Source organism: Ranitomeya variabilis, chromosome 5 (genome assembly GCF_051348905.1).
Source record: "Ranitomeya variabilis isolate aRanVar5 chromosome 5, aRanVar5.hap1, whole genome shotgun sequence".
Taxonomy (NCBI): domain Eukaryota; kingdom Metazoa; phylum Chordata; class Amphibia; order Anura; family Dendrobatidae; genus Ranitomeya; species Ranitomeya variabilis.
In genome coordinates this window covers 322,131,890-322,153,380 of record NC_135236.1, presented here as the reverse complement: position 1 = coordinate 322,153,380, position 21,491 = coordinate 322,131,890, and the positions used below count along the sequence as shown (strand labels likewise).

General features: G+C 36.4%; 1 protein-coding gene across 1 annotated transcript in view; it reads right to left on the bottom strand.

Annotated features, from left to right (window-relative positions):
* The window catches only part of SEMA3A (semaphorin 3A), a 353,944-nt gene that overhangs the window by 22,284 nt on the left and 310,169 nt on the right, over positions 1 to 21,491 (bottom strand). Inside the window, exons 12-15 of the mRNA XM_077264656.1 lie at positions 19,078 to 19,169; positions 15,903 to 15,944; positions 10,724 to 10,881; positions 5,360 to 5,427 (exon numbers count right to left, since the gene is read on the bottom strand). Of these exons, the coding sequence (XP_077120771.1) occupies positions 5,360 to 5,427; positions 10,724 to 10,881; positions 15,903 to 15,944; positions 19,078 to 19,169 (360 nt within the window). The remainder of the gene's footprint in view (positions 1 to 5,359; positions 5,428 to 10,723; positions 10,882 to 15,902; positions 15,945 to 19,077; positions 19,170 to 21,491) is intronic.

Sequence of the window (21,491 nt, the reverse complement as noted above, 5' to 3'; positions counted from 1 at the left end):
TCTGCTGTAGAGAGCTACATTATGTTTAATGCACATTCAATAAGCTTAATGTACATAAAGCCGGAAAACACCCTGAATTGTCCATGAAAGGAAGAGAAATGTGTCCAGTAGCTCCACAAGGTGGCGCTCCTTACTTATATCTCATTTGAGCAGACCGTTATATAGTCTAATATCAAGAACCATGGAATTACCTACAAGCATAGGGTACATAGGATTTTTTTGTGTGCATGTGTACAGTATGTGTATTTAAATAATTGAGGATAATTTAAAATGCAATACAAAACTGCAGAAGAAAAAATAATTTACATTAATACAGAAATTAGTTGTAGTATTATAATCCAAGAAGTAACGTTTCTCCTTGCGGAGAGCAACATGTCAAGCCTGACATGCCGAGATGAGAAGACTTAAGCCGCAATGCTCCTCTGGGAAATACACCTATAGGTGGCACTGCAGTTTTAGTCCTCTTCCTCTCTGAATAGACAATTTCGGTATTATTGTAAAAATTAAAGAGGATCTCCTGTGAACGAGGACGATAAACGAAAAATGGGGAAAGATTCCGGCACAACCATCCAGGGATGGTTGTGCCGGAATCTTTCCCTATTTTTCGTCATCCATTTTATCCCTGGATGGTTGTGCCAGAATATTTCCCTAATTTTCGCCTATCTTCCTGTGATCACCAGTGGAAACGGCACCCTCAGGAGGAACTCTGGGCTAAAATTTCCAAATACACATTTTCAGCGTGGTAAGCTCCTTCATACTTCTCCCTCTCCCTGCACCTCACAAACTCCTGTGAAGTTTTCTGTTAACTAAATGTGTGTATATGTGCATGCAATATAGTGTGACTGTATTTATATACTCCCCTACCTCTGCTCTTTCTGGTATAGAGCGTCATTCTTCTCCTCTTCTTCTCAGTGACATCACCACTCCACAGACTCCCCAAGTTAAGCTGCGCTCTGCATGACCCGGAAGTGGCTTTTACAATGTAAGTCTATGGTGTGTCAGTACGAGGCTTGATAGAGGATACATTGTAAAAGATACTTCCGGCTCACACAAAGATCATAAAGTGACTCGGATAGTCTGAATAGAGGTGACGTCACTGAGAAGAGGAGCAGAATGGCACTGGACACCGGAAAGAGCAGCGGTAGGTGAGTATATAAACACAGTCACACTACATTACATACATTTACACTGATTTATTAAAATCATTACCTTCATGGGTGAACCTCTGTAACGGAATATCTACTGAAGAATATTTAGATTAAAAAAAATAACAATAGATTAAAACTGTTTAAACCTATTACAATGCTACACAAAAGAATTGAGAGGTCAATAAATCAACCATACATAAATATAAAAAGTGCTTAAATATATGATGTGCATCATTGTGGTACATAGTTTTTAGCAAAATACTGAAATCTCTGAAAATGTCCTTTAAATGCAAAAGCAAAATACAAATAAGACAAAGTTTGTCAACTCATTACACTGGCAGAGCCGTTGAATTAAACTACAGAACGAAATCATTACTACTGTGTCTAAGAAGTCATTAATTCCCTTAAGAGTTCTTACATGTATTCAAGGGTGTTTGTACAGTACCATAAGATGGCCCATGTTGCTGTTATGGGACCCAGGATTGTTAGATTAACCCCAATGGGTAAATGTAATTATTCAGGAAAATCTCTCTAATGAATTACAGAATGGAGAAAATGTATTTTAAAGTCTAAAGGGGCAGAAACATTACTGTAAAATTGATCAAAAGAGAAAATTACAAAAAAAGTAAACATTTTAATTGGAAATGTCCAAAACTTAGATACTGATGGCCAATATAAAATTCTAAGTGGTCCAGCATTCCATAATCAGCTGTTTGCTGCTCTAGTAGCCAGATATAAACATTATATGAAGGAACAGCATGGCTCCTTACACTGTGTAGTGGCCATTGGGAGGTACTTTAGATCAGTTCCTTTTCTCTACAGTGAAACCTGAGCAGCAGTACCTGAGAACAGCCACTACAAAGTGTATATAGCCACACCATTCAGCTATGTTTACAACCAGCCACAGTGGGTGCTGCAAACAGTGGGGATGCGGGGTGCTGATCTCCAGTGGTCTCTTTTTGATCACATTTCCTTGGGATAGGTCATCATTATCTAGGTAGTAGACATGCCCTTCTACTGTTGATTCAGCCAACGAGTGTCATTGTGGAGAAAGCAGATGGCTAGGTTTAACATTTTTTTGTTTGATAGTCAGTAGTCCATGAGAGCTCTTTATATGAACATTCCCTGATAGTTTGTCCTTCACCCATTGTCACTAAGCAGAAGAAATGTCTCTATCTGCCAAAATGGACAAAAATTGACAAGAACTCCCAGAGTTCTGGGAGAGTTTTCTCAGACCCTCCCATCGCATAGGCCCTGAGGTGCGGGGTACTCTCACAAGGAACACAAAGTTTGCTAAGGGAGTACGTTGCTGACCGTATCAACGTCATCCGTGATTACTCTGTGGCTTTTAATTATTGTGTGGCAGTGTCAAAGTACTGACCATTCAGCTGATGATTGTGTCATCTAGTGATTGTTCAGCAAGTAATTTTAGACCATCTATAATATTTCATACAAATGTGTCAAATAAGTAGAAATTTAACTTTGCTTCTTTGGAGACTTTGAAAAAAGTCCCTAATTTTGACTTTAGAGTTATCTGGGATGGTTATCACTACAATGTTGTTGTACTGAACAGGCTGCCTTTTTTAGTTCTGTACTTGGTTGCTTCAAGCTAATTGACAGCAATCCACCCTACAGGAATCCCACTCCCGGTACTCATGGCACCAAAACTCGGCAGATTATTTTGGTTTCCTTTAGCAGTAAGAACAGAGATCTCATGTAAAGCACTTATAAAACATTTCTATTCCTGACAAATCAGCAAATGCAAAGTATACGTAATGTATTTCTATTACATGTGTGAGCATATAATACACAGAACAGTGTCTGTTTCCAGAGTTTACTTTCACATAAGTCATATAAAATTGTTTATGAAAAGTGGTTTCATAAATGACGTCTATAGCTAAGGGGATGCAGAGATGAAATATTAGATTATTCTCAAACCTTTACTTGGCCATTAAAACAAGGAAAAATGAAAAATGGACAAAAATTCCACAAAATACAATAATAAACTTGGCGTTGCGCAGTTCAGGCAACAGTGTTTATTATTGATGGTTAATAATCTGTGAGAGGCACTGCACATTTAAAATCTAGCGTGACCAGTAAGACTTACACAGTTACTAAATATTGCGTGGAATTTAAGAAATATTGAAAATTTGCAAAATAAAGACAAAAAAATAAAGTGATGGAGATGGAGATGTAAAATAAAACTTTAGGTACAACAGGGAAAATAAATTCAACATATTTTCCAACAATGAATAACAATTAGTGATGAGCGAATATACTCGTTACTCGAGATTTCCCGAGCATGCTCGGGTTTCCTCCGAGTATTTTTTAGTGCTCGGAGATTTAGTTTTCCTCACTGCAGCTGAATGATTTACATCTGTTAGCCAGCTTGATTACATGTGGGGATTCCCTAGCAACCAGGCAACCCCCACATGTACTTATGCTGACTAACAGACGTAAATCAATCAGCTGCGGCGATGAAAACTAAATCTCCGAGCACTAAAAAATACTCGGAAGACACCCGAGCATGCTCAGGAAATCTCGAACAATGAGTATATTCGCTCATCACCAATAACAATATCACAAAAATTACATAAGATGGTAAACTTCCTCACCTTTATTCCCAAAATGGCTGCTGAAGGAGGAGCATATGACCAGACCTGTGCATCAGCCTCCTCCGATTAAAAAGCAGCTTTCCCATGTGTAGTGTATTTCAATTGGAGGAGTCTGATAGGTAGGTCTGGTCACATGCTCCTCCATCAGCAGCCATTTTTCAGAACAGGACTGCATGCAGCTTGTGAGCGAGGCGGCACTAAGGAGGGGAAACTATAATACTTATATATCACTAGGTCCTAGAAAATAATGTCCACTACACATTTGATAAAATAAAGATTAAGTGGACAATCTCTTAAATTGGGGCAGCATGGTCATTGGATGAGTGATTTGCCTTAGAGCGCTGGGGTCCTGGGTTTAGATACCACCAAGGACAACATTGGCAAGGAGTTTGTATGAGTTTCCTTGGATTATTCCGTTTTCCTGCCACACTTCACAGGTACTGGTAAAAAATTTCTATTGAGAACCCCCAATAGGGACAGTGAAGATCATGTCTGTAAAGTGTTGTGAAATATGGCGCTAAATAAATAATATATTAGGAAAAAAAATAGTCCCCATTGCTTATGTAACATCAGTATAAAATGCAGTGCTGTAATGGGCAGAAATGGGCACTGTTCAGTTCCTATCCTCAATAAAAATAGCCATTTATGCCAAATGGTGGAAAAGAACAACAACGTTAACCTCAATCACAGTAGATTTCATGCTAGTATTATGTAAGCATAATGTACAGTCATTTATTTTTATATGAGTCAGTTGTGTGGAAATTGACATAATTTTACGCTTTGGCATTATGGTTAGATTAGACCATATGTTGTTTGTATTCCTTTGTTTCCTTTTTACATTATAAACCCATTTGAACAGATGCCTCTTTTTCTACTATGCTAGTAGCTTAACATTATATATCAACGCATCTTTCAAATAACTAGCTTTGAAGAAAAAGAAAATTCCAGGGACAACTACTTATTTTAGAAATTATAATAGTATAAAAAAGATAGCAAGTCACATTCAGCATATAGTAAAACTGGCCATACACAGAGAGATGTTCAACCAATACTTATTTGTCGCCTTTTCTCCCCCTTCTACAATAGACCCCACAAAGAGAGATGGGTTTGCTTTATTCACCCTCATTGCGATGGACATACATTACCATCTCCATGGACTTTTGATGCAATTAGAGTCATCACTAAACTATAGCATTTGTCTGTAACCACTAATTGTTAACATTTCTCACAATATTAACAATTAGTGGTTTAAAGAAAGATGTATTCTATTTATTATTAGAGTTCAGCGAAAGGATTCAGTGGGCTGCCAGATCACAGCCTTCCGAACGTGCTCCAAAATGCCAGCATACCTGGTGCCTTAACAATGACTTAGGGCTAGACCTACTAATCAGAAGAGGAGCAAGGGATGCTGAGAGGTAGGAGGACTTTGGCAAGACATTGATCTGGCAGTCACAGACAACTGACGTGATCACTGAACCAAGGACCTGCAGATCTTTTTGCCTAACTGTAGTTATTACATAATTTTAAGGCAGTAGTTCTCCCCCACTAACTGGAAAATCATTCTCAGTATTACTGAGGAATTATAATTTTACTCACCATGATGCTGTAGATCTGAGCAGTGTGTTAGAGGATCCCCATTTCTGATATCTTGCCTCCTTGTACGCCTAACAAAATTGAAAATAAAAAAGTAATTTTATATTTTTAGCCATCTTGGGTAGCATAGCTGACTACACAAGGGCAATTATAAAAAAAATATAAACTTTTTTTTTTTTTTAACACTAGGAGTCAACAAAAGGAATATTTGCAGCATATATGTTATGAGATTCAAACTATGGTATTAATTTAGGCAAATGGGCAGTCCCATAAACAAACCTAAGATCTTGAAATCCAAAAGTCCACTGTGTGGATGGAGCTGTAATGAGCTGGTGCAAGTGTGACCAATGTTCTATTCACTGTCTACATGAGTGGTGATCTCCCAGCGCACTACGGCTCCATTCACACATTAGACTTGGGCCTCCTGTTCTCAGGATCGTTGGGGAGCTTAGTAAATGGAATCACAGTGTTAATACATTTAACTATATTGTGGATAAGTGATAAAAAAAAGTATGGTACATCCTCGTTAAAGGAAAACCATCATCAGAAAATAATCCATTATTTAAATCAGGGTTTTGTTTTAAATGTATTATTAAAATATTTTTGGCAAAGTTTTATTTTATTTTTTTAACACATCGGAATCTGTATTAAAAATGTTTTAAGAAAAAATCTTGGACTTTTTACATTAGTCACTGGGGCTTTTTTTAGACTTCCTGTGTTTACTGAAAACACCACAAGTACACAGCCAGAATGGTCAAATGATGCCCTTATTTTTGTACTAAAGGGAATCTGTCAGCAGTATGTCACACCCCAAACTACTTATGTGTTCATGCAGCTCTTTCAAAGATAAGTCCAAAATTACCCTTAAAGGGCCAGTCCATTCCTCCATTACAGAGAAATGTGCATTTGAGATGATATTCAAATGAGGCTGTAGATCTGAAGACTCTGTCACAGCTCTTGTCTCCTTCCACATCCTTCTGCTTGACTGATTGCCTAAATTCGCATAGTATATGGGCTATGTAGCTATCAGTCAAGCAGGAGGTGGTGCCGGGTAGGGAATAGAGCCTAAGGCCATTTGCATATCAATTCAAATTCTGATTTCTGGGCTGAACTGGGCAGCATGGTGGCTCAGCGGTTAGCACTGCAGCCTTGCAGCGCTAGAGTCCTGGCTTCAAAACCCACCAAGGACAACATCTGCAAGGAGTTTGTATGTTCTCTCCTTGTGTTTGTGTGGGTTTCCTCCGGATTCTCTCGTTTCCTCCCACAATCCAAAGACATACTGATAGGGAATTTAGATTGTGAGCCCCAATGGGGACAGCGATGGTAATGTGTGCAAAACTGTAAATTGCTGCAGAATATGTTGGTGCTGTATAAAAATAAATATTATTATTATTTCTCAGTAATGGTTGAAGGTACTGGCCATGTAAAGGTATTGCTGGATTTGTTTGTGAAAGAGCTGCATGCACATATAGTGAGCAGGATCAGATGTGACATGGACTATTGTGATTTTGGATCCTCTGTTATCGGAAGTGTGAATCCAAAAAGTACCCTAGTAGCCAGCATGGAATTTTCAAGATTACCATTTTTTTAATAAATATCATGATATGAGCAATTTTCACCGTACAATGCAATCCTGAATAGCTCAGTATATAATATAAGAGATCAAATTATTGCAGGTTCAAGTATCCTTAGGGGAATAAAAAACAAAGTAATGAATAAAAATAGCTTTACAAATTATGTACCGGTACATATCTATCTATATATACATATTTAACTATAAATATTTGAATTCACCCTTTTTTTGCCTATAAGAAATAATGAAATAAAAAAGATGAATAAACATAGTTGGTATCATTGCACCCATGAAAATGAAATTTATTACAATATAAAAATAATTAACCCATAAGGGTTAACGAGATAAAGAGAAAAAAATCAAAACACCAGTGACAATGTTGCTCCCTAAAAAATGCAATTAAGAGAAAAATATGTTGTGTGTACCCCAAATTGTGATGTCTTGAAAAATGGTGTCACAAGCAACATTATTTTCAAGCTTATACTTTTTTTTTTTTCACCACTTGAATAAAAAGCAAAATCTATGAAAGCCTAGTGTCATAGAAATTGTAGTTATCTGGAGAATTATGCTGCGAGGACATTTTTACCATATAGCGAATGCCATGCAAACAAAACGCAAAACACTATGGCAGAATTGAGCTTTTTCACTAATTCATCCCACGTGGATTTATTTTTTTCTAATTTTTCAGTGCATTATATGGTAAAATTGATCATGTCATTCAAAAGTATAGCTCGTCCCGGAAAAAATCAAGCCCTCATACAACTATGGTGATGGAAAAATAGAAAAGTTATGGCTCTTTTAAGAGGGCTGTGGAGGTGACGCAAACGTAAATATTCCTTTGGTGATTGTATTCTGTGGATAAAAGTATAGCGCATCTAAAACTAAGAAAAAATGAGGAACTCTGTAGAAACTTTCGGCTCATTACTTTTCAGCTAAGAGATAATAATGCATATTATGTAGTCAAATAACTGAATTGTCGAAATTCAAAGGCAATGTTCTTTCAGAAAAGCATGTAACGCGACAAGTGCATTTAAGTCATCCCATATTTGATTTAAAAAAAGACAGGATGACGTTCTATTGTTATCCTTTGTCATGTAACAGCTTCTGATCAAGTTCTTTACACTTCTAATGGCATGTCACACAAAGATCAATACATGTTCTTCAGAATACGTTTATTGAGAAGGTATGCGCAGCTTCTTCCAGGGCAATTGGAAATATTGATCTGAGCTTGCAAACTGCTGACGTTTTGTTCGATATGACTGAGAAGCATTGTTTCAAAGGATATTTCACTTTTTTCTTTTCTTAGCAGGCCTGAAGAATTTAAAGTGGCCTCATTACCTGTTTAAAAATGGCAAGACTACGGCAACTTTGATGCGGACATGCAACTTTCAATCAATTCAATTGTGAGTCATAATATTTTTATCATTAATATTGCACTATTGATAAAAAGCGCATACTAAAAAAGCAATACAACTGTGTAAAGTCTGAAATGCTATTAAAATGGATATTATTATTGAATTATTGATAAAAAATAATACATGATATCTGTTTATCAATCTGCAAAAAAGAAAGTGGTTGTTGAAATGGTATCTTATTTTTAATTTGTAAAAATGTCCATGTACAAGACTCTTGCGGTTGCTGTGCCATAAAAGATGTGGTGGATACATATGTATACAGTATATATATATATATATATATATATATATATATATATATATACATACTCACACATACATATATATGCATGTATATACACGCCTTGAGGTGAAAACACTGTGGCAGAAAAGTCGTAGCATTATGGAAATCACAGGATACAGGATTGATAGACATGATAATGATATGCAAATGATGGCAAAATGGAAAAAAATTTCAAAACATCTCGATTTATTCAGTTGTGTGCACTCATATTTAGAAATACACACACATACATACCTTGGCACGCTATCAGTTAAGTAATTAATGGTTGATTGAGGAATGTTATGTCATGCTGAATTCACTTGGGCATGCAAATCATCAAGACCCACTGTAGTTACCATTATAATTGACGACCAATGACATCCCAGTTGTGCTCCATAGAAAAAAAGTCTGGAGAAGCTGCAGGCCATGGTAGCACATTTAGGTTATTCAGGTTGCTCACAGTAGTACTAAAAATATCTCAGAAGCTTTTTTTCAACATGACAATATCAGGCCGCATATTGCTTGTGCTACTGTGAGCAGTCTCCATTGATTAAGCATGCTACCATGACCTGCAGCATCTCCTGACATGTCATTGGTCAGCAATTTCCAGAGGAAGCTGCCAGCAGTGGATCTTGATGATTTTCCCAAGCGTATTCAGTGTTGTTGAACATTTCTCAATATCCATTACTAAGCTACTTGACTACATGGCAAGGAGTGTAAGCTAGTGCACTTCTGCATGTGCACTCACTCGATGTTGACTAGCTCAAGATGTGTAGAAAATTTAGTTTTTACTCCTTCATTATTTGGGTATTATTAACATGTCTATTGATGCTGTGAGTTGCATAGTAACATGATATTTCCTGTTCGGTGGCACAATTTTAATATTGAGGAGTGTGTGTGTATATATGTATATATATAATTTTTTTTATATATAGAACGTTTGTAAAAGTCCATTCATAAACAAAAGCTGAGCACACAAAGCTTGGCATAAATGGTAAAAATATCATTGTAGAAAATGGCTAGAGGATTTGCAAAGTCAGGACACAGCAAAAGGGATTAGTCTGGGAACAGAGCTGTAAATCCGCTTCTAATCATCTCACTCAGCTTCCTGTATGCAAAAGTCAAGTATTCTTGGTGTAGAGACACTTGGTTGCATCAGTCATGTCAGCTGTTATAGAGGGATAATCAGTTATTTTCTGCTGGGGATCAAAGTCATTTTATACAAAGGCAGAAAGGGAAGTGTGCTGCGTCTCGGCTGCCTCCGAAGGTTGTTTATTGAATAGATTACTTACAGTCTACTTTGTGCATGCTAAGAACAGATTGGACAATTGCACAGAGGTGATTCAATTTGTTCAAGGACATTTTCAATAGAAAGCAATAACATTTAATTTCGAGATCCCATTGTAAATGTGATTGTTTTCTTAGCGGAAAATTGATTTGCTTTATTAAACTTGGCTGCCTATTCGAATTAACTAATATATCAAAATAAACCACCGGGCACAAGTGGATCCCTTAAGAAAATTCCTTTTTGTTATTTATAAGTCAAACATTTCAAAGAATAGAAGTGAGTAATTATGCCAATCTATTTATAGAATTAAACAAGAATATCAAACAAATGTCATATGGGGAAATTAAGTCAACACATGAGTTTATGAAATATGAGCCACAAAGCATTTCCATGCAGCTAAGTGGTAACTTTGTCTGCGCTCAACTGTGGTCTCAGATCTTTGATATGTAATGAATGAGGGAGGAACGTCAGTTCAAAGGCAGTAATTATGAGTCATTCAATTATATGATAATTAATGAATTAATCTGTATGATGACCTTTCATGATAATGCGTCTTTAACATTGCGCTCCTCATTTATTTTATTTTTTTTATTTCTTTTCGAGGCTGCTTCAGGTCAAATGGACATATGCATGTTTGAGGCATTTCAATTCATGCCATAAAATAAAACTCAGCAGCTCATACCATCTGCCCTCTTTGCTTTCGTTCCTATAACACCAAGCAGCCATATGTTATGGAGATTATGACATGTCGGAAGAATGTTAAAGGCACACTGAGTGTGTAATACTCTACACGCTAATACAATAAGCAGTATGTCTTAGAGGTTATCACCTTTTAGCAGTAGGAAAGTAGCGGGAGCATGAAGAACCATCCCAGGCACAATAGGGGTCCCTGGCAAGACAACATTCAGCACATGCTTTTCCATAAACATCACAGCGGTGTAAAGGGATCTGGGAAACTCCCATCGGTGAGCCAATGTACAGTTGTTGCTGTAAAAAAATATTTTATTGTTAAAAGCAAAATGAGTGGAATAAATTACATTTTTAAAGCATTTCACTGATGATTTGTATTTCCTAAACTTTGCTGGACAGAACAGTAAGAAGTTGAATCTATTTTCTTACTTTTACGAACAGTATATGCCTTTATATTTATTGTTATGTATGCCTTTACATTCTCTATAATTTATCTTTCTCTGATTTAATGTTTCTCTGGCCTTATGCATTTTTGGTTTAGTTGAACTATTTTAGCTTTATAGAGGATTTTATTTTTAATATTTTTATTATTTGTTTCCATTATTATTTATCAGTAACATAAAACACAGATTTAGAACAGTTGCAATTTTAGTAAAAAAAAAATATTCATCAGGTCAAACCCTTGTCTAGAATTTTGAAACAGTGATGATCTACCTTAACCACTGCAAAAAAAAATCTGGTATTACTTGTATGAATGTAATACAACGATGATGAGTTGTTTCTGCAGCAGCTTTCCCTCTTGACTTACAGGGGAGAAACAATAGCAGGTGATCCCCCTTTAATTATGTTTCTATACGTTTAATAAAGGTTGTCTATATAGAACATTCCACATCAAAGTCATTCAATAAGCTATCCAAGACATTACAGTAAATATAGATTATACGGATAATGGGGATGGAAATTAGTGGTCACGGGGATCATCCTCCAGATATATCATGTGGGTATATCCACAACTTTAAGGCCACGTTCACACGTTCAGTATTTTCCATCAGTATTTGTAAGCCAAACCCAGGAGTGGGTGATAAATACAGAAGTGGTGACGTGTTTCTATTATACTTTTCCTCCAATTGTTCCATTCCTGCTATTGGCTTACACATACGGGTTTCAAAATACATGTGAACGTGGCCTTATTTGTAACATCCAAGAATGTTTTTTTATGAATAAATTATTATTATTATAACACCATTTATTCCATGGTGCTTTACATGTGAAGAGGGAGATTCATCATAAAAAAACAAGTATATTAATCTTGACCAAAACATGTCACTGACTGGTACAGGAGGAGAGAGAACAGAGTTGTTAAATATGTATTTTTTTACAAAAATATAAGACTCCCTTAGCCATACTATCACCACTGCACTTGATTTTTATGTGATTGGTAGTATTGTAGTTGTCTACAATAGTAGTACACCAAGACAACCAATTAATCCTATTTTTTTTCCTGCAGTTTTTTTTTTTTTTTTAACATAGCATACAGTGGCCATATGGTTATACGCAATATATGGAACACTACATTAAACTACAGTATATACATCGTACAACATGTGCTTCTTTATAAGCAAATCCTAAACTGCAGCTGAACACAGTATCTGGATATTATGACAAATACAGTTCCCATCATGGGAGAAAGCCGTCCCCATTCACTTAGTGTCAAACTGCCCAAGACAGAAAGCCTTGAAGCTTGTAACTGTGTTTCCGGAGTTATGCGGAGAATATATGTTTTGATGCATTTATCTGTACTTCTGCCAGCACAATACATCCTTGCCTGCTCTCAAATAAAACATGTTCATTGCCAAATACAATTAACTCAAACAGACAAAAAAAGTTCCCATATGGACAGTGCAAGCTGTTTCCAAACGGCATTATTGCATTTCTTAAAATATTTGTAATATTTAGGTAATGCCGCACTTAACAGCTAGAGATATCCGGCCTTTATTGTATGCCTTAGATTTACAAAAGCAATAGTGAAAAATATGTAGTTGAAAGTACTCAAACAACATGACAGCCTTTCCATGATCCTTCTTTAATATAAATTCTTTTTTGCATTGTTTTCTCTATGTATTATGCATAGCTTCATCTGGAATTTCAGAACATTGCATTTGAGCGTGAACGAAAGTATCATGGGACAGAAGGACGTTTAATGTCTTCCCTTATAAAGTCTGCATTCCAAGTTTAAAAATACATAGGTAACTAGTTTCCAGCTAATGGACCTAGAGAATGCAATTGTCATTTGGTTACATTACTAAGTTCATTCGTGACAGCTCTGCACTTTGTAATACGTTACAGGAGCTTTTATATTATTATTCCACGTACTATAAAGTGTGCAACCATGTCCAATAATCATATGAGCTGCTTTTTTGCTATTGCACACAATTGTCACATAAAGTTAGATTTATTGCTGTCAATTAAAAACATTATTTATTGCAAAAACCAAACTTCTCTCTAACTGTCCTCAACTGGATTTTAATATTATTGGTGCAGAATAGCCCATTCATGACTTCCTCTCACCCTTGGTCACTTTAATTGATCTGCTCCTGTATTCTTACAGTGCTAGGTAAATGTATATTGGTAATTGGTGCTATTCTATCTCAGAAAATAAATTTTATATGTTAATCATGTATATTTTAAAATCCAAGACCCCCCTCAATAATACTTCCACCTCAACACTCATGTATAGTCTCCCTTCTTACTAAACTCTCTCCTCTCTAATCCATCCTGAATGCAGCAGCCAGGATCAAATTCCTTTCCAACCGCAACACCGATGCCACTACTCTATGCCAGTCGTTGCCCTGGTTGCCCATCCGATAAAGAGTTCAATATAAACTTATCACGCTCCCCCACGTAGCCATCTACTGTTCAGCATGCCTCTATATCTCTTCCCTCATCTCGATCTACCACCCTACCTGTGCCCTCCATTCGGCTAATGGCATACGAAGAACATCCTCAATAATCCGAACCTTCCATTTCTGTCTCCAAGACTTCTCACAATCTGTGCCAATTCTCTAGAATGCACTACCCAGGACACTTTGATTAATACCCAATATCCACAGTTTTAAGCGTGCCCTAAAAAGGCATTTCTTTAAACTGGCCCATCTCCTCAACATGCCTATCTATCTCTGTTTTTCCCATACAAAATTTTCTTCAAAACCAGAACCCGAATATAATCTGTTCACACACCCTACATGCCCTTAATAGCTCTCTGTGTCCGTGTAATACAGATTGGTGATCGGTTCATGCAGCATTATGTGAACACCCTATTACATTGATTTCTAGACCGTACAATACAAGCAATTGTTAGCATTCTCCTTTTGTGTCTCCCTAATTTCCTCATATATTGGAAGCTTGTGAGCAGGGCCATCATTCCTCTTGGTTTCTGTTTATTTATGTGATTATTGTTATTCTGTAATGTCTTTTATTGTCTGTACAAGTCCGCTCTAAAATGCAGAATATGTTGGCGGTATAGAAATAAAATTATTAATATTATTATTATAACTACAATCCTGCCCCATCATTTAATTTTTGTGATCAGAAATGTTGTAGTTATATATGTAGCACATTAAGTGGATCAATTAATCCTGAGTTTCCCTGCAGTTTTGCTTTTTCACTAGTAATGTAGCATACAGAGGCAATATCGTTATATACAATGTGTTGGGCGAGAGGCAGAAGCTGTCAGCCAAGTGGGGGTATTAGGCCATGTCAACATTAAGCATTTAATGTTCTATGTATTGATAGATTATAAATGCCATTTGCTTGGAACATCACCATTGGGATCATTGGATTCTGTGTTTATTAGGATGATGAAAACAACAGTGTTGTATCTAAGTCTTGTGTCGTGATCAGTCCCATAAACTTTGAATAGAGCTGCACTAAGCATGCTTGACCACCACTCTATTCTAAGTCCTCACAGTGAGAAGGAGCAGGGTTGGAAGGCTCAGGATGTAAAGAATAGATCATGGTATTTTCTTGGGACATCACTATTGGGACTTTACTTATTATAGGTTTCAGTGTGGCTATGCTCGCATGGCAGTATTTTGGTCAATATTTCACATCAGTATTTGTAAGCTAAAACCACCAGTAGATCAAAAATACAGAAGTGATGACGTGTTTCTATTATACTTTAACTCTGAGTGTTCCTCTCCTGGTTTTGGCTTGCAAATATTGATGTATAATAGTGATCAAAATACTGGCGTGTGACTGTAGCCTAACAATGGGACTCCTGACTATCAAACACTTATCTTGTGGACAGGTGATAAATGTTTATTGTTGTAAAACTTTTTCAGTCTACCATATTGTTTTAGCATTCCACATAATTTGTAATCCACAACAACTACATAGATTCTTGCTTTCATGTTGAACGGATGCTACGCCATCTAAAACTGCTATTGCAGAAGTTAGAATGTGAACAACAAGGTTCGGAAACTGAAGGATGTGCATAAGAAAATAGACTTAATAGTATATGATCTACTGTATATCTTGCTCTAAATTTAGTCATTATTTGTTTTCATTGGTAGGAAGTCACACGTGCACCAATACATCACAGAAGGTACAGTGGGTACGGAAATTATTCAGAAATTTTTCACTCTTTGTTTCATTGCAGCCATTGACTTAAATATGAGTGTCTGAGCAAAGGGTCTGAATACTTATGACCATATGATATTTCAGTTTTTTTGTTTTTAATAAATTTGCAGAAATTTCAACATTTCTGTTTTTTTTCAATCAACATGGGGTGCAGAGTGTACATTAATGTGAAAAAATATGAACTTTTTTGAATTTACCAAATGGCTGCAATTAAACAAAGTGAAAACTTTAAAGGGGTCTGAATACTTTCCGTACCCACTATATTTAGTGCTAAAATGTATCGTAACGTAAACATATGAACAGCAATATTATACAGTATACATAATTATGGGATGCATTATAAATTACCATTAAAAGAGATATACAATGTTTCCTCTGGATATATTTCAATGCCATGGAAAAAATATATAGCAGCATTAGAATTCAAGATAAACTATGGAACAAGTCATTAGCTGACAAGTTTATGTTGGGTTTATATCGCAAGAGTAATGTGTACATTTAAAAATTTCCTTTCTACATGGCCTTTAGTGACGCTATTCTACCACCTGCTGAGGTCAAATTAAAGGAAAATGATGTGTTATCTCAATTAATACATCTGCAATGGCCAAGTTGCTGTCAGGAAGATATTGCATTTATAGGGTAATGGAAACATAGTAAATGAAATAAAAGCCACTGCATACTTGCTTTGTGGAGATCTCCAAGGATGTAATTGTAGTTGGCTCCTGTAGAGGAAAGTGAAAGATATAGATTAGCTTGCACTCATAAATAATAATCACATAAAAAAGGATAACAATAAAAACAGAAGCTACAAATGTAAGAGTAGTAATCAACAAAATATAAGATATATTAAAATTATATATATACACTCACTGGCCACTTTATTAGGTACACCTGTCCAACTTCTTGTTAACACTTAATTTCTAATCAGCCAATCACATGGCGGCAACTCAGTGCATTTAGGCATGTAGACATGGTCAAGACAATCTCCTGCAGTTCAAACCGAGCATCAGTATGGGGAAGAAAGGTGATTTGAGTGCCTTTGAACGTGGCATGGTTGTTGGTGCCAGAAGGGCTGGTCTGAGTATTTCAGAAACTGCTGATCTACTGGGATTTTCACGCACAACCATCTCTAGGGTTTACAGAGAATGGTCCGAAAAAGAAAAAAAATCCAGTGAGCGGCAGTTCTGTGGGCGGAAATGCCTTGTTGATGCCAGAGGTCAGAGGAGAATGGGCAGACTGGTTCAAGCTGATAGAAAGGCAACAGTGACTCAAATCGCCACCCGTTACAACCAAGGTAGGCCTAAGAGCATCTCTGAACGCACAGTGCATCGAACTTTGAGGCAGATGGGCTACAGCAGCAGAAGACCACACCGGGTACCACTCCTTTCAGCTAAGAACAGGAAACTGAGGCTACAATTTGCACAAGCTCATCGAAATTGGACAGTAGAAGATTGGAAAAACGTTGCTTGGTCTGATGAGTCTCGATTTCTGCTGCGACATTCGGATGGTAGGGTCAGAATTTGGTGTAAACAACATGAAATCTTTGGGATGTGGTGGAACGGGAGATTCGCATCAGGGATGTGCAGCCGACAAATCTGCGGCAACTGTGTGATGCCATCATGTCAATATGGACCAAAATCTCTGAGGAATGCTTCCAGCACCTTGTTGAATCTATGCCACGAAGAATTGAGGCAGTTCTGAAGGCAAAAGGGGTCCAACCCGTTACTAGCATGGTGTACCTAATAAAGTGGCCGGTGAGTGTATATATATATATATCTACTGTAGATTTTTTATTGCAAAGAATATGGATCACCTGCACTTTACAAGTGTTTGTTCTTTTCCATAATTCACTGTGATGTCTGTGTGATTTTTTAAAAAGTCATTATCCTCATTTCTGTGACTTTTTTTTTCCTTTCAAAGGAATTGTAGCTGTTCTGGGTATTGTTATGGATTGGTATGCCTTCCAGCTTTATACTCTGAGGTTTTCACATACTTTTACTCACATATTCTAAGCAGCCCATATTAACACTGGATTTTTAAACACCTGCAGGATGCCTTAGAGAGATTTTCATAAGCCGCACGCAATATGTGCTTATTCATGTAGAAGTAATATTTCAAAGGGTTGAGGACAACTCACTTCTTTGTAAAAGAATATAGTTGTGCAGACAAAAAAAAAGAATTTGGCAAAGAAAAATGAAAGATTGAATGGAGAGAATAAAGAGAAAATGATTAAGAAATATAGTTTTTCTATGGAAAACAATACAGCAATAAAAATAGAAGTTACTAATACCAACTTAATGACCAGTATAATAAAAAGAACTGGTCATGTAAAAAAAAGAAAAACACTATTAACCTGCAGATATGGGGTTAATCTGCAGGTGAATAACATTTTAAAACTGTGCAGCTGCCGCACTGAAAGCCCGGCTCCAGGGTAGAAATGAACTTTATTTCTCCTCGAAGACTCCAACTTTTGGTCATGGAGGCGCTCAAGGTGTGGCTTCAGTCTCTGCTCAGTACATAGTGAGCAGCAGCTGTAACCTTGCCTCAGCACTGACTAACAGCTTACTTAGCAGTGAATCAGTGGTGATACAGTTGTCAGTCAGTGTTGGGGTATGCTTACGGCCATCGATCGCTGTGTACTTAGCGGTGACTGAAGCCACGCCTCTATAACTGAAAGCCAGAGGACTGCATTGAGAAATAAAGTTTCTTGCTGCCAGGCAGCTGTGCTTTCAGTGCAATGGTTGCATATTGGCCGAATATTTTAAAAAAGTTTAATAAAAGTATGTTTACATATCCTTTTTAGAAAATTTACCCAATGGGATAAGCACATTTATTAAGTCGTTCTATTACATATAAAAATATAATATTTAAGACCTAGTTTCAGGAGATATTTCCAATATGCTCATGCACACAACAAGCTCAGGTCCATAGGAAGTTTTTAAACTACTGCATTGAGCTTTTGTGAGGAACTACTTTCTCCCATACAAATTGGGTTAAGGAAAAATACCTATATAATACATCATCCAAATTGTTATATATCAAGCTAAATTCACAAGAATTGTAGAGTGATTTGTACCAAAAAAAACTGTCTTTCATGACTTACTCAAAAGTTATTTTGTGTTTTATACACTTTTTGTCCCTTGTCCGATGATGTGTATGGCTTCTCTAAAAAGGGGTTCAGTTTTTCTGTAAAGGTGTATGGACTAATGTGCAACACTAGACAATTAGATGTGCCAAAATGTTGGTGCAAGTATATCGCACAAAGTAAGTCAACGAATAGGGTGCGTAAATTTAGACTAGATACTCCTAAATTAGACAGATTAGCAGTATAAATCACTATGATAAATCTGGAGTTGTTGAAATAAGGCTTGTGAATAAAGCTTGCAGTCACTTTACATGACTGCAGAGTTGTGAATCCTCATAGCATGCACACTGTGAGCTGTCAAGATTCACCGGTACTGGTAAAGGGCAGTGATGTAAACCCAAGTATGCGATCTGCATACTTCCAGCCACATTCTGACATGTCTGGCCTAGCTCAACTCAACACTTGTATTGAGTGAAGCCACGTGTGTCCAGTCAGCATGCTTGCAAATTCCCATAGTGTTGGCACCAGAGAATCCTGACACTGCGCAATGTGCGCACTGTGTGGATTCACAAGTCTGCAGTCATAGAGTGTCTGTTGGATTTAACCCCAAGACTGGACAACCCATGGACTGTCTAGTCTAAGTTTGTTCTGTTTTACAAATAGGCACTATTATAAATATGCTTAAGTGTGGTTCAAATTCAGAGAGACAATGGTACAGTGCAAGCTCACATCAGGATATATACACTGTATTATGGCATGGATGTACCTACCCTGAACACTGTCATTTCTTCGAGAAGTACTTCCTCTAAATCATGCCAGGTCTCCTTGGGAACAGAAACAACTTTTAAAACCGTCCCAATGTCTGAAAGAAAGATACATATTGTATGTTATTATAGCTGCAAACAGAATTTAAAAAAATTGAGGTATAAGACGGTTAGTTTATTTGTGAAATATGCAGGACAAATTACCAACACCACAAAATAAATACAGCAAGACGCTCTTTATTAGCATTAGTGGTTTCTGAAACCTAAAATTATGTAATCAACGTCAAACTATTAAATAGAAAAGGGTAACATTTTACTACTAGGAAATAAAGCTATATTGCACATTTATAGGGTATGAAATCAGCCACAGTACAAATAGATCTCACATAGAAAATATCCAGAATAAATATAAAATTCTTGTTAAATCAGCATGGAATTGGCCAAAATTGCTGCATTTTATATTTTTCATTTTTTGTGAAAATTTCATATAGACTTTGGAACTCCAAACAAGAAGCAGTAAAAAATATGTACAATTATAAACTTTGTACCTATTGTGGCAATTTGATCCTTGAGGTTTTAGATGAATGTGTATTTGTGTTGAAACATAGCTTATTAAAACTTTTTTTCAACTATAAAACTGGAAGTGAGCAGTATATCCCCAGAAGTATATGACATGCATTTTCTAGTACTTGTTATGAGTTTCTCTGTGTTTTATGATTGTTCTTAAACACTTGAGAACATATATCAGTGACCAAAATGTGTCACATATGTACAAAGGTCCAGATAACATCTTTGTTGATCTTTGAGGGCACTTGTCAAACTGAAGTACAGCTAAATTTACACTTCGCTCCCCACACAGCTGCATGCTGGAGGCACTTCATTTAACCTATATGGCATTCCCTTCAAATGTACAGTTTTTTTTCCAATCATTGGGCAGACAGGAAAAAAAAATGTTACTTTCCTTTCCATCTTACATACCATAAGTTCTTACAAATAGATTTAAGCAACAGAATTGTAAAAATGGCCTCATCAATTGTTGACATCGGTAGTTTATAAGTTTTAGACATACTGTAATTTTTTCGGCATTTTTTACGCGTCAAGCGGAAGTCTTGAAAACTCCAGTTAGATTTTGATAATTCATGCTAGTATCTGGCAAGTAAAAATCTATGCATCACTAGAATATGTTTTCTTCTTACTCCTTCTAAGTATAATTACGTTTATCTTCTCGGTGTCTAGTAAAACTAGACAGGAGACATTATTGGCTTGGGACTGCTGAAAACTAATACAGATACATATCAACCATACTGAGTCATAGCAACAAATCAAAGTCCGTCTGTCATATCTCCTGCAGCTAGTAAATGAAAACAGTTGCTATAGCCTTTCCTATTCTGCATTTCCCAAAATCATGACTGTTGTGGACTACAGGGAATACATCCCACAGGGTCACGTTTAATAAAACATTTCCAGGAAAGGCCATGCCCGGCTTTTTATTGATACATACATAAAAGAATGCAGCTTTTATAGATATGGTATAATGCTTGATCAATTAAATTCAGCCAGATAATTGAGGATAGCCAGATTTGTTTGGCCTTCTTAAGCATGGTAGATGTGCTTTTTTAAGGATTTTAGAAGGAGATTCAAAAAAATTAAAAAATAATAATAATACAATTCCAAGCTATTGAAATAAGCTGGATTATTATATATTCAGTTGCATAACTTACATTTATAAGAAGAAAAAAATAGCAGACTACACTGGGACACAAGTATATTTTCTAATCACTTCTATATAGTATATGTGTACATTATGGATAAATAAAATAAATGTGTTAAGACCAGTTTCTCAGCGCTGTACTGGACTTATACAGTTTTTGCAATAACAGGCTAGCAGTTTATAGAAATAAATCCATAAAGTATAGGAGTTCGATTTAGCATTGCCTCGTTCAAGGCATTTACAAATCATATGAACTCTCTTGAAGATCCATCTTCGCTTTATCTGAAGTAGTGCTTAGCCCTTTCTGGGCTCATATCCAAAACTGCGCCAGCTCTTCACACAACCACAAAAGCTTAGCAATGTATAGTATTTTACTACATTCATTGCGCAGTTATCATGATATTTGATCACATTCAGCACCATTCATTTATGAAGCTTTTTAGGCCTTTTCTGGCACAAGGCGCGGGGTGTCACTGAAACCTCAGAACACTAAAACTGCACCACTGAAAATACCATAATGTCTGAAATCACATTATTATCCACCATCACATAGGATTTCTTGCTGTATTTATTAGCTACATTTGAAAAACAAAAGATGCATATATTTTATCTTTTACTTATTAAATTTGTATGCTTATTTATCTATGCAATTCAGTAGCGTAATCTCCAGAGGGAAAAAAAAAGACAATATAAGAGTTTATCTTCTTCT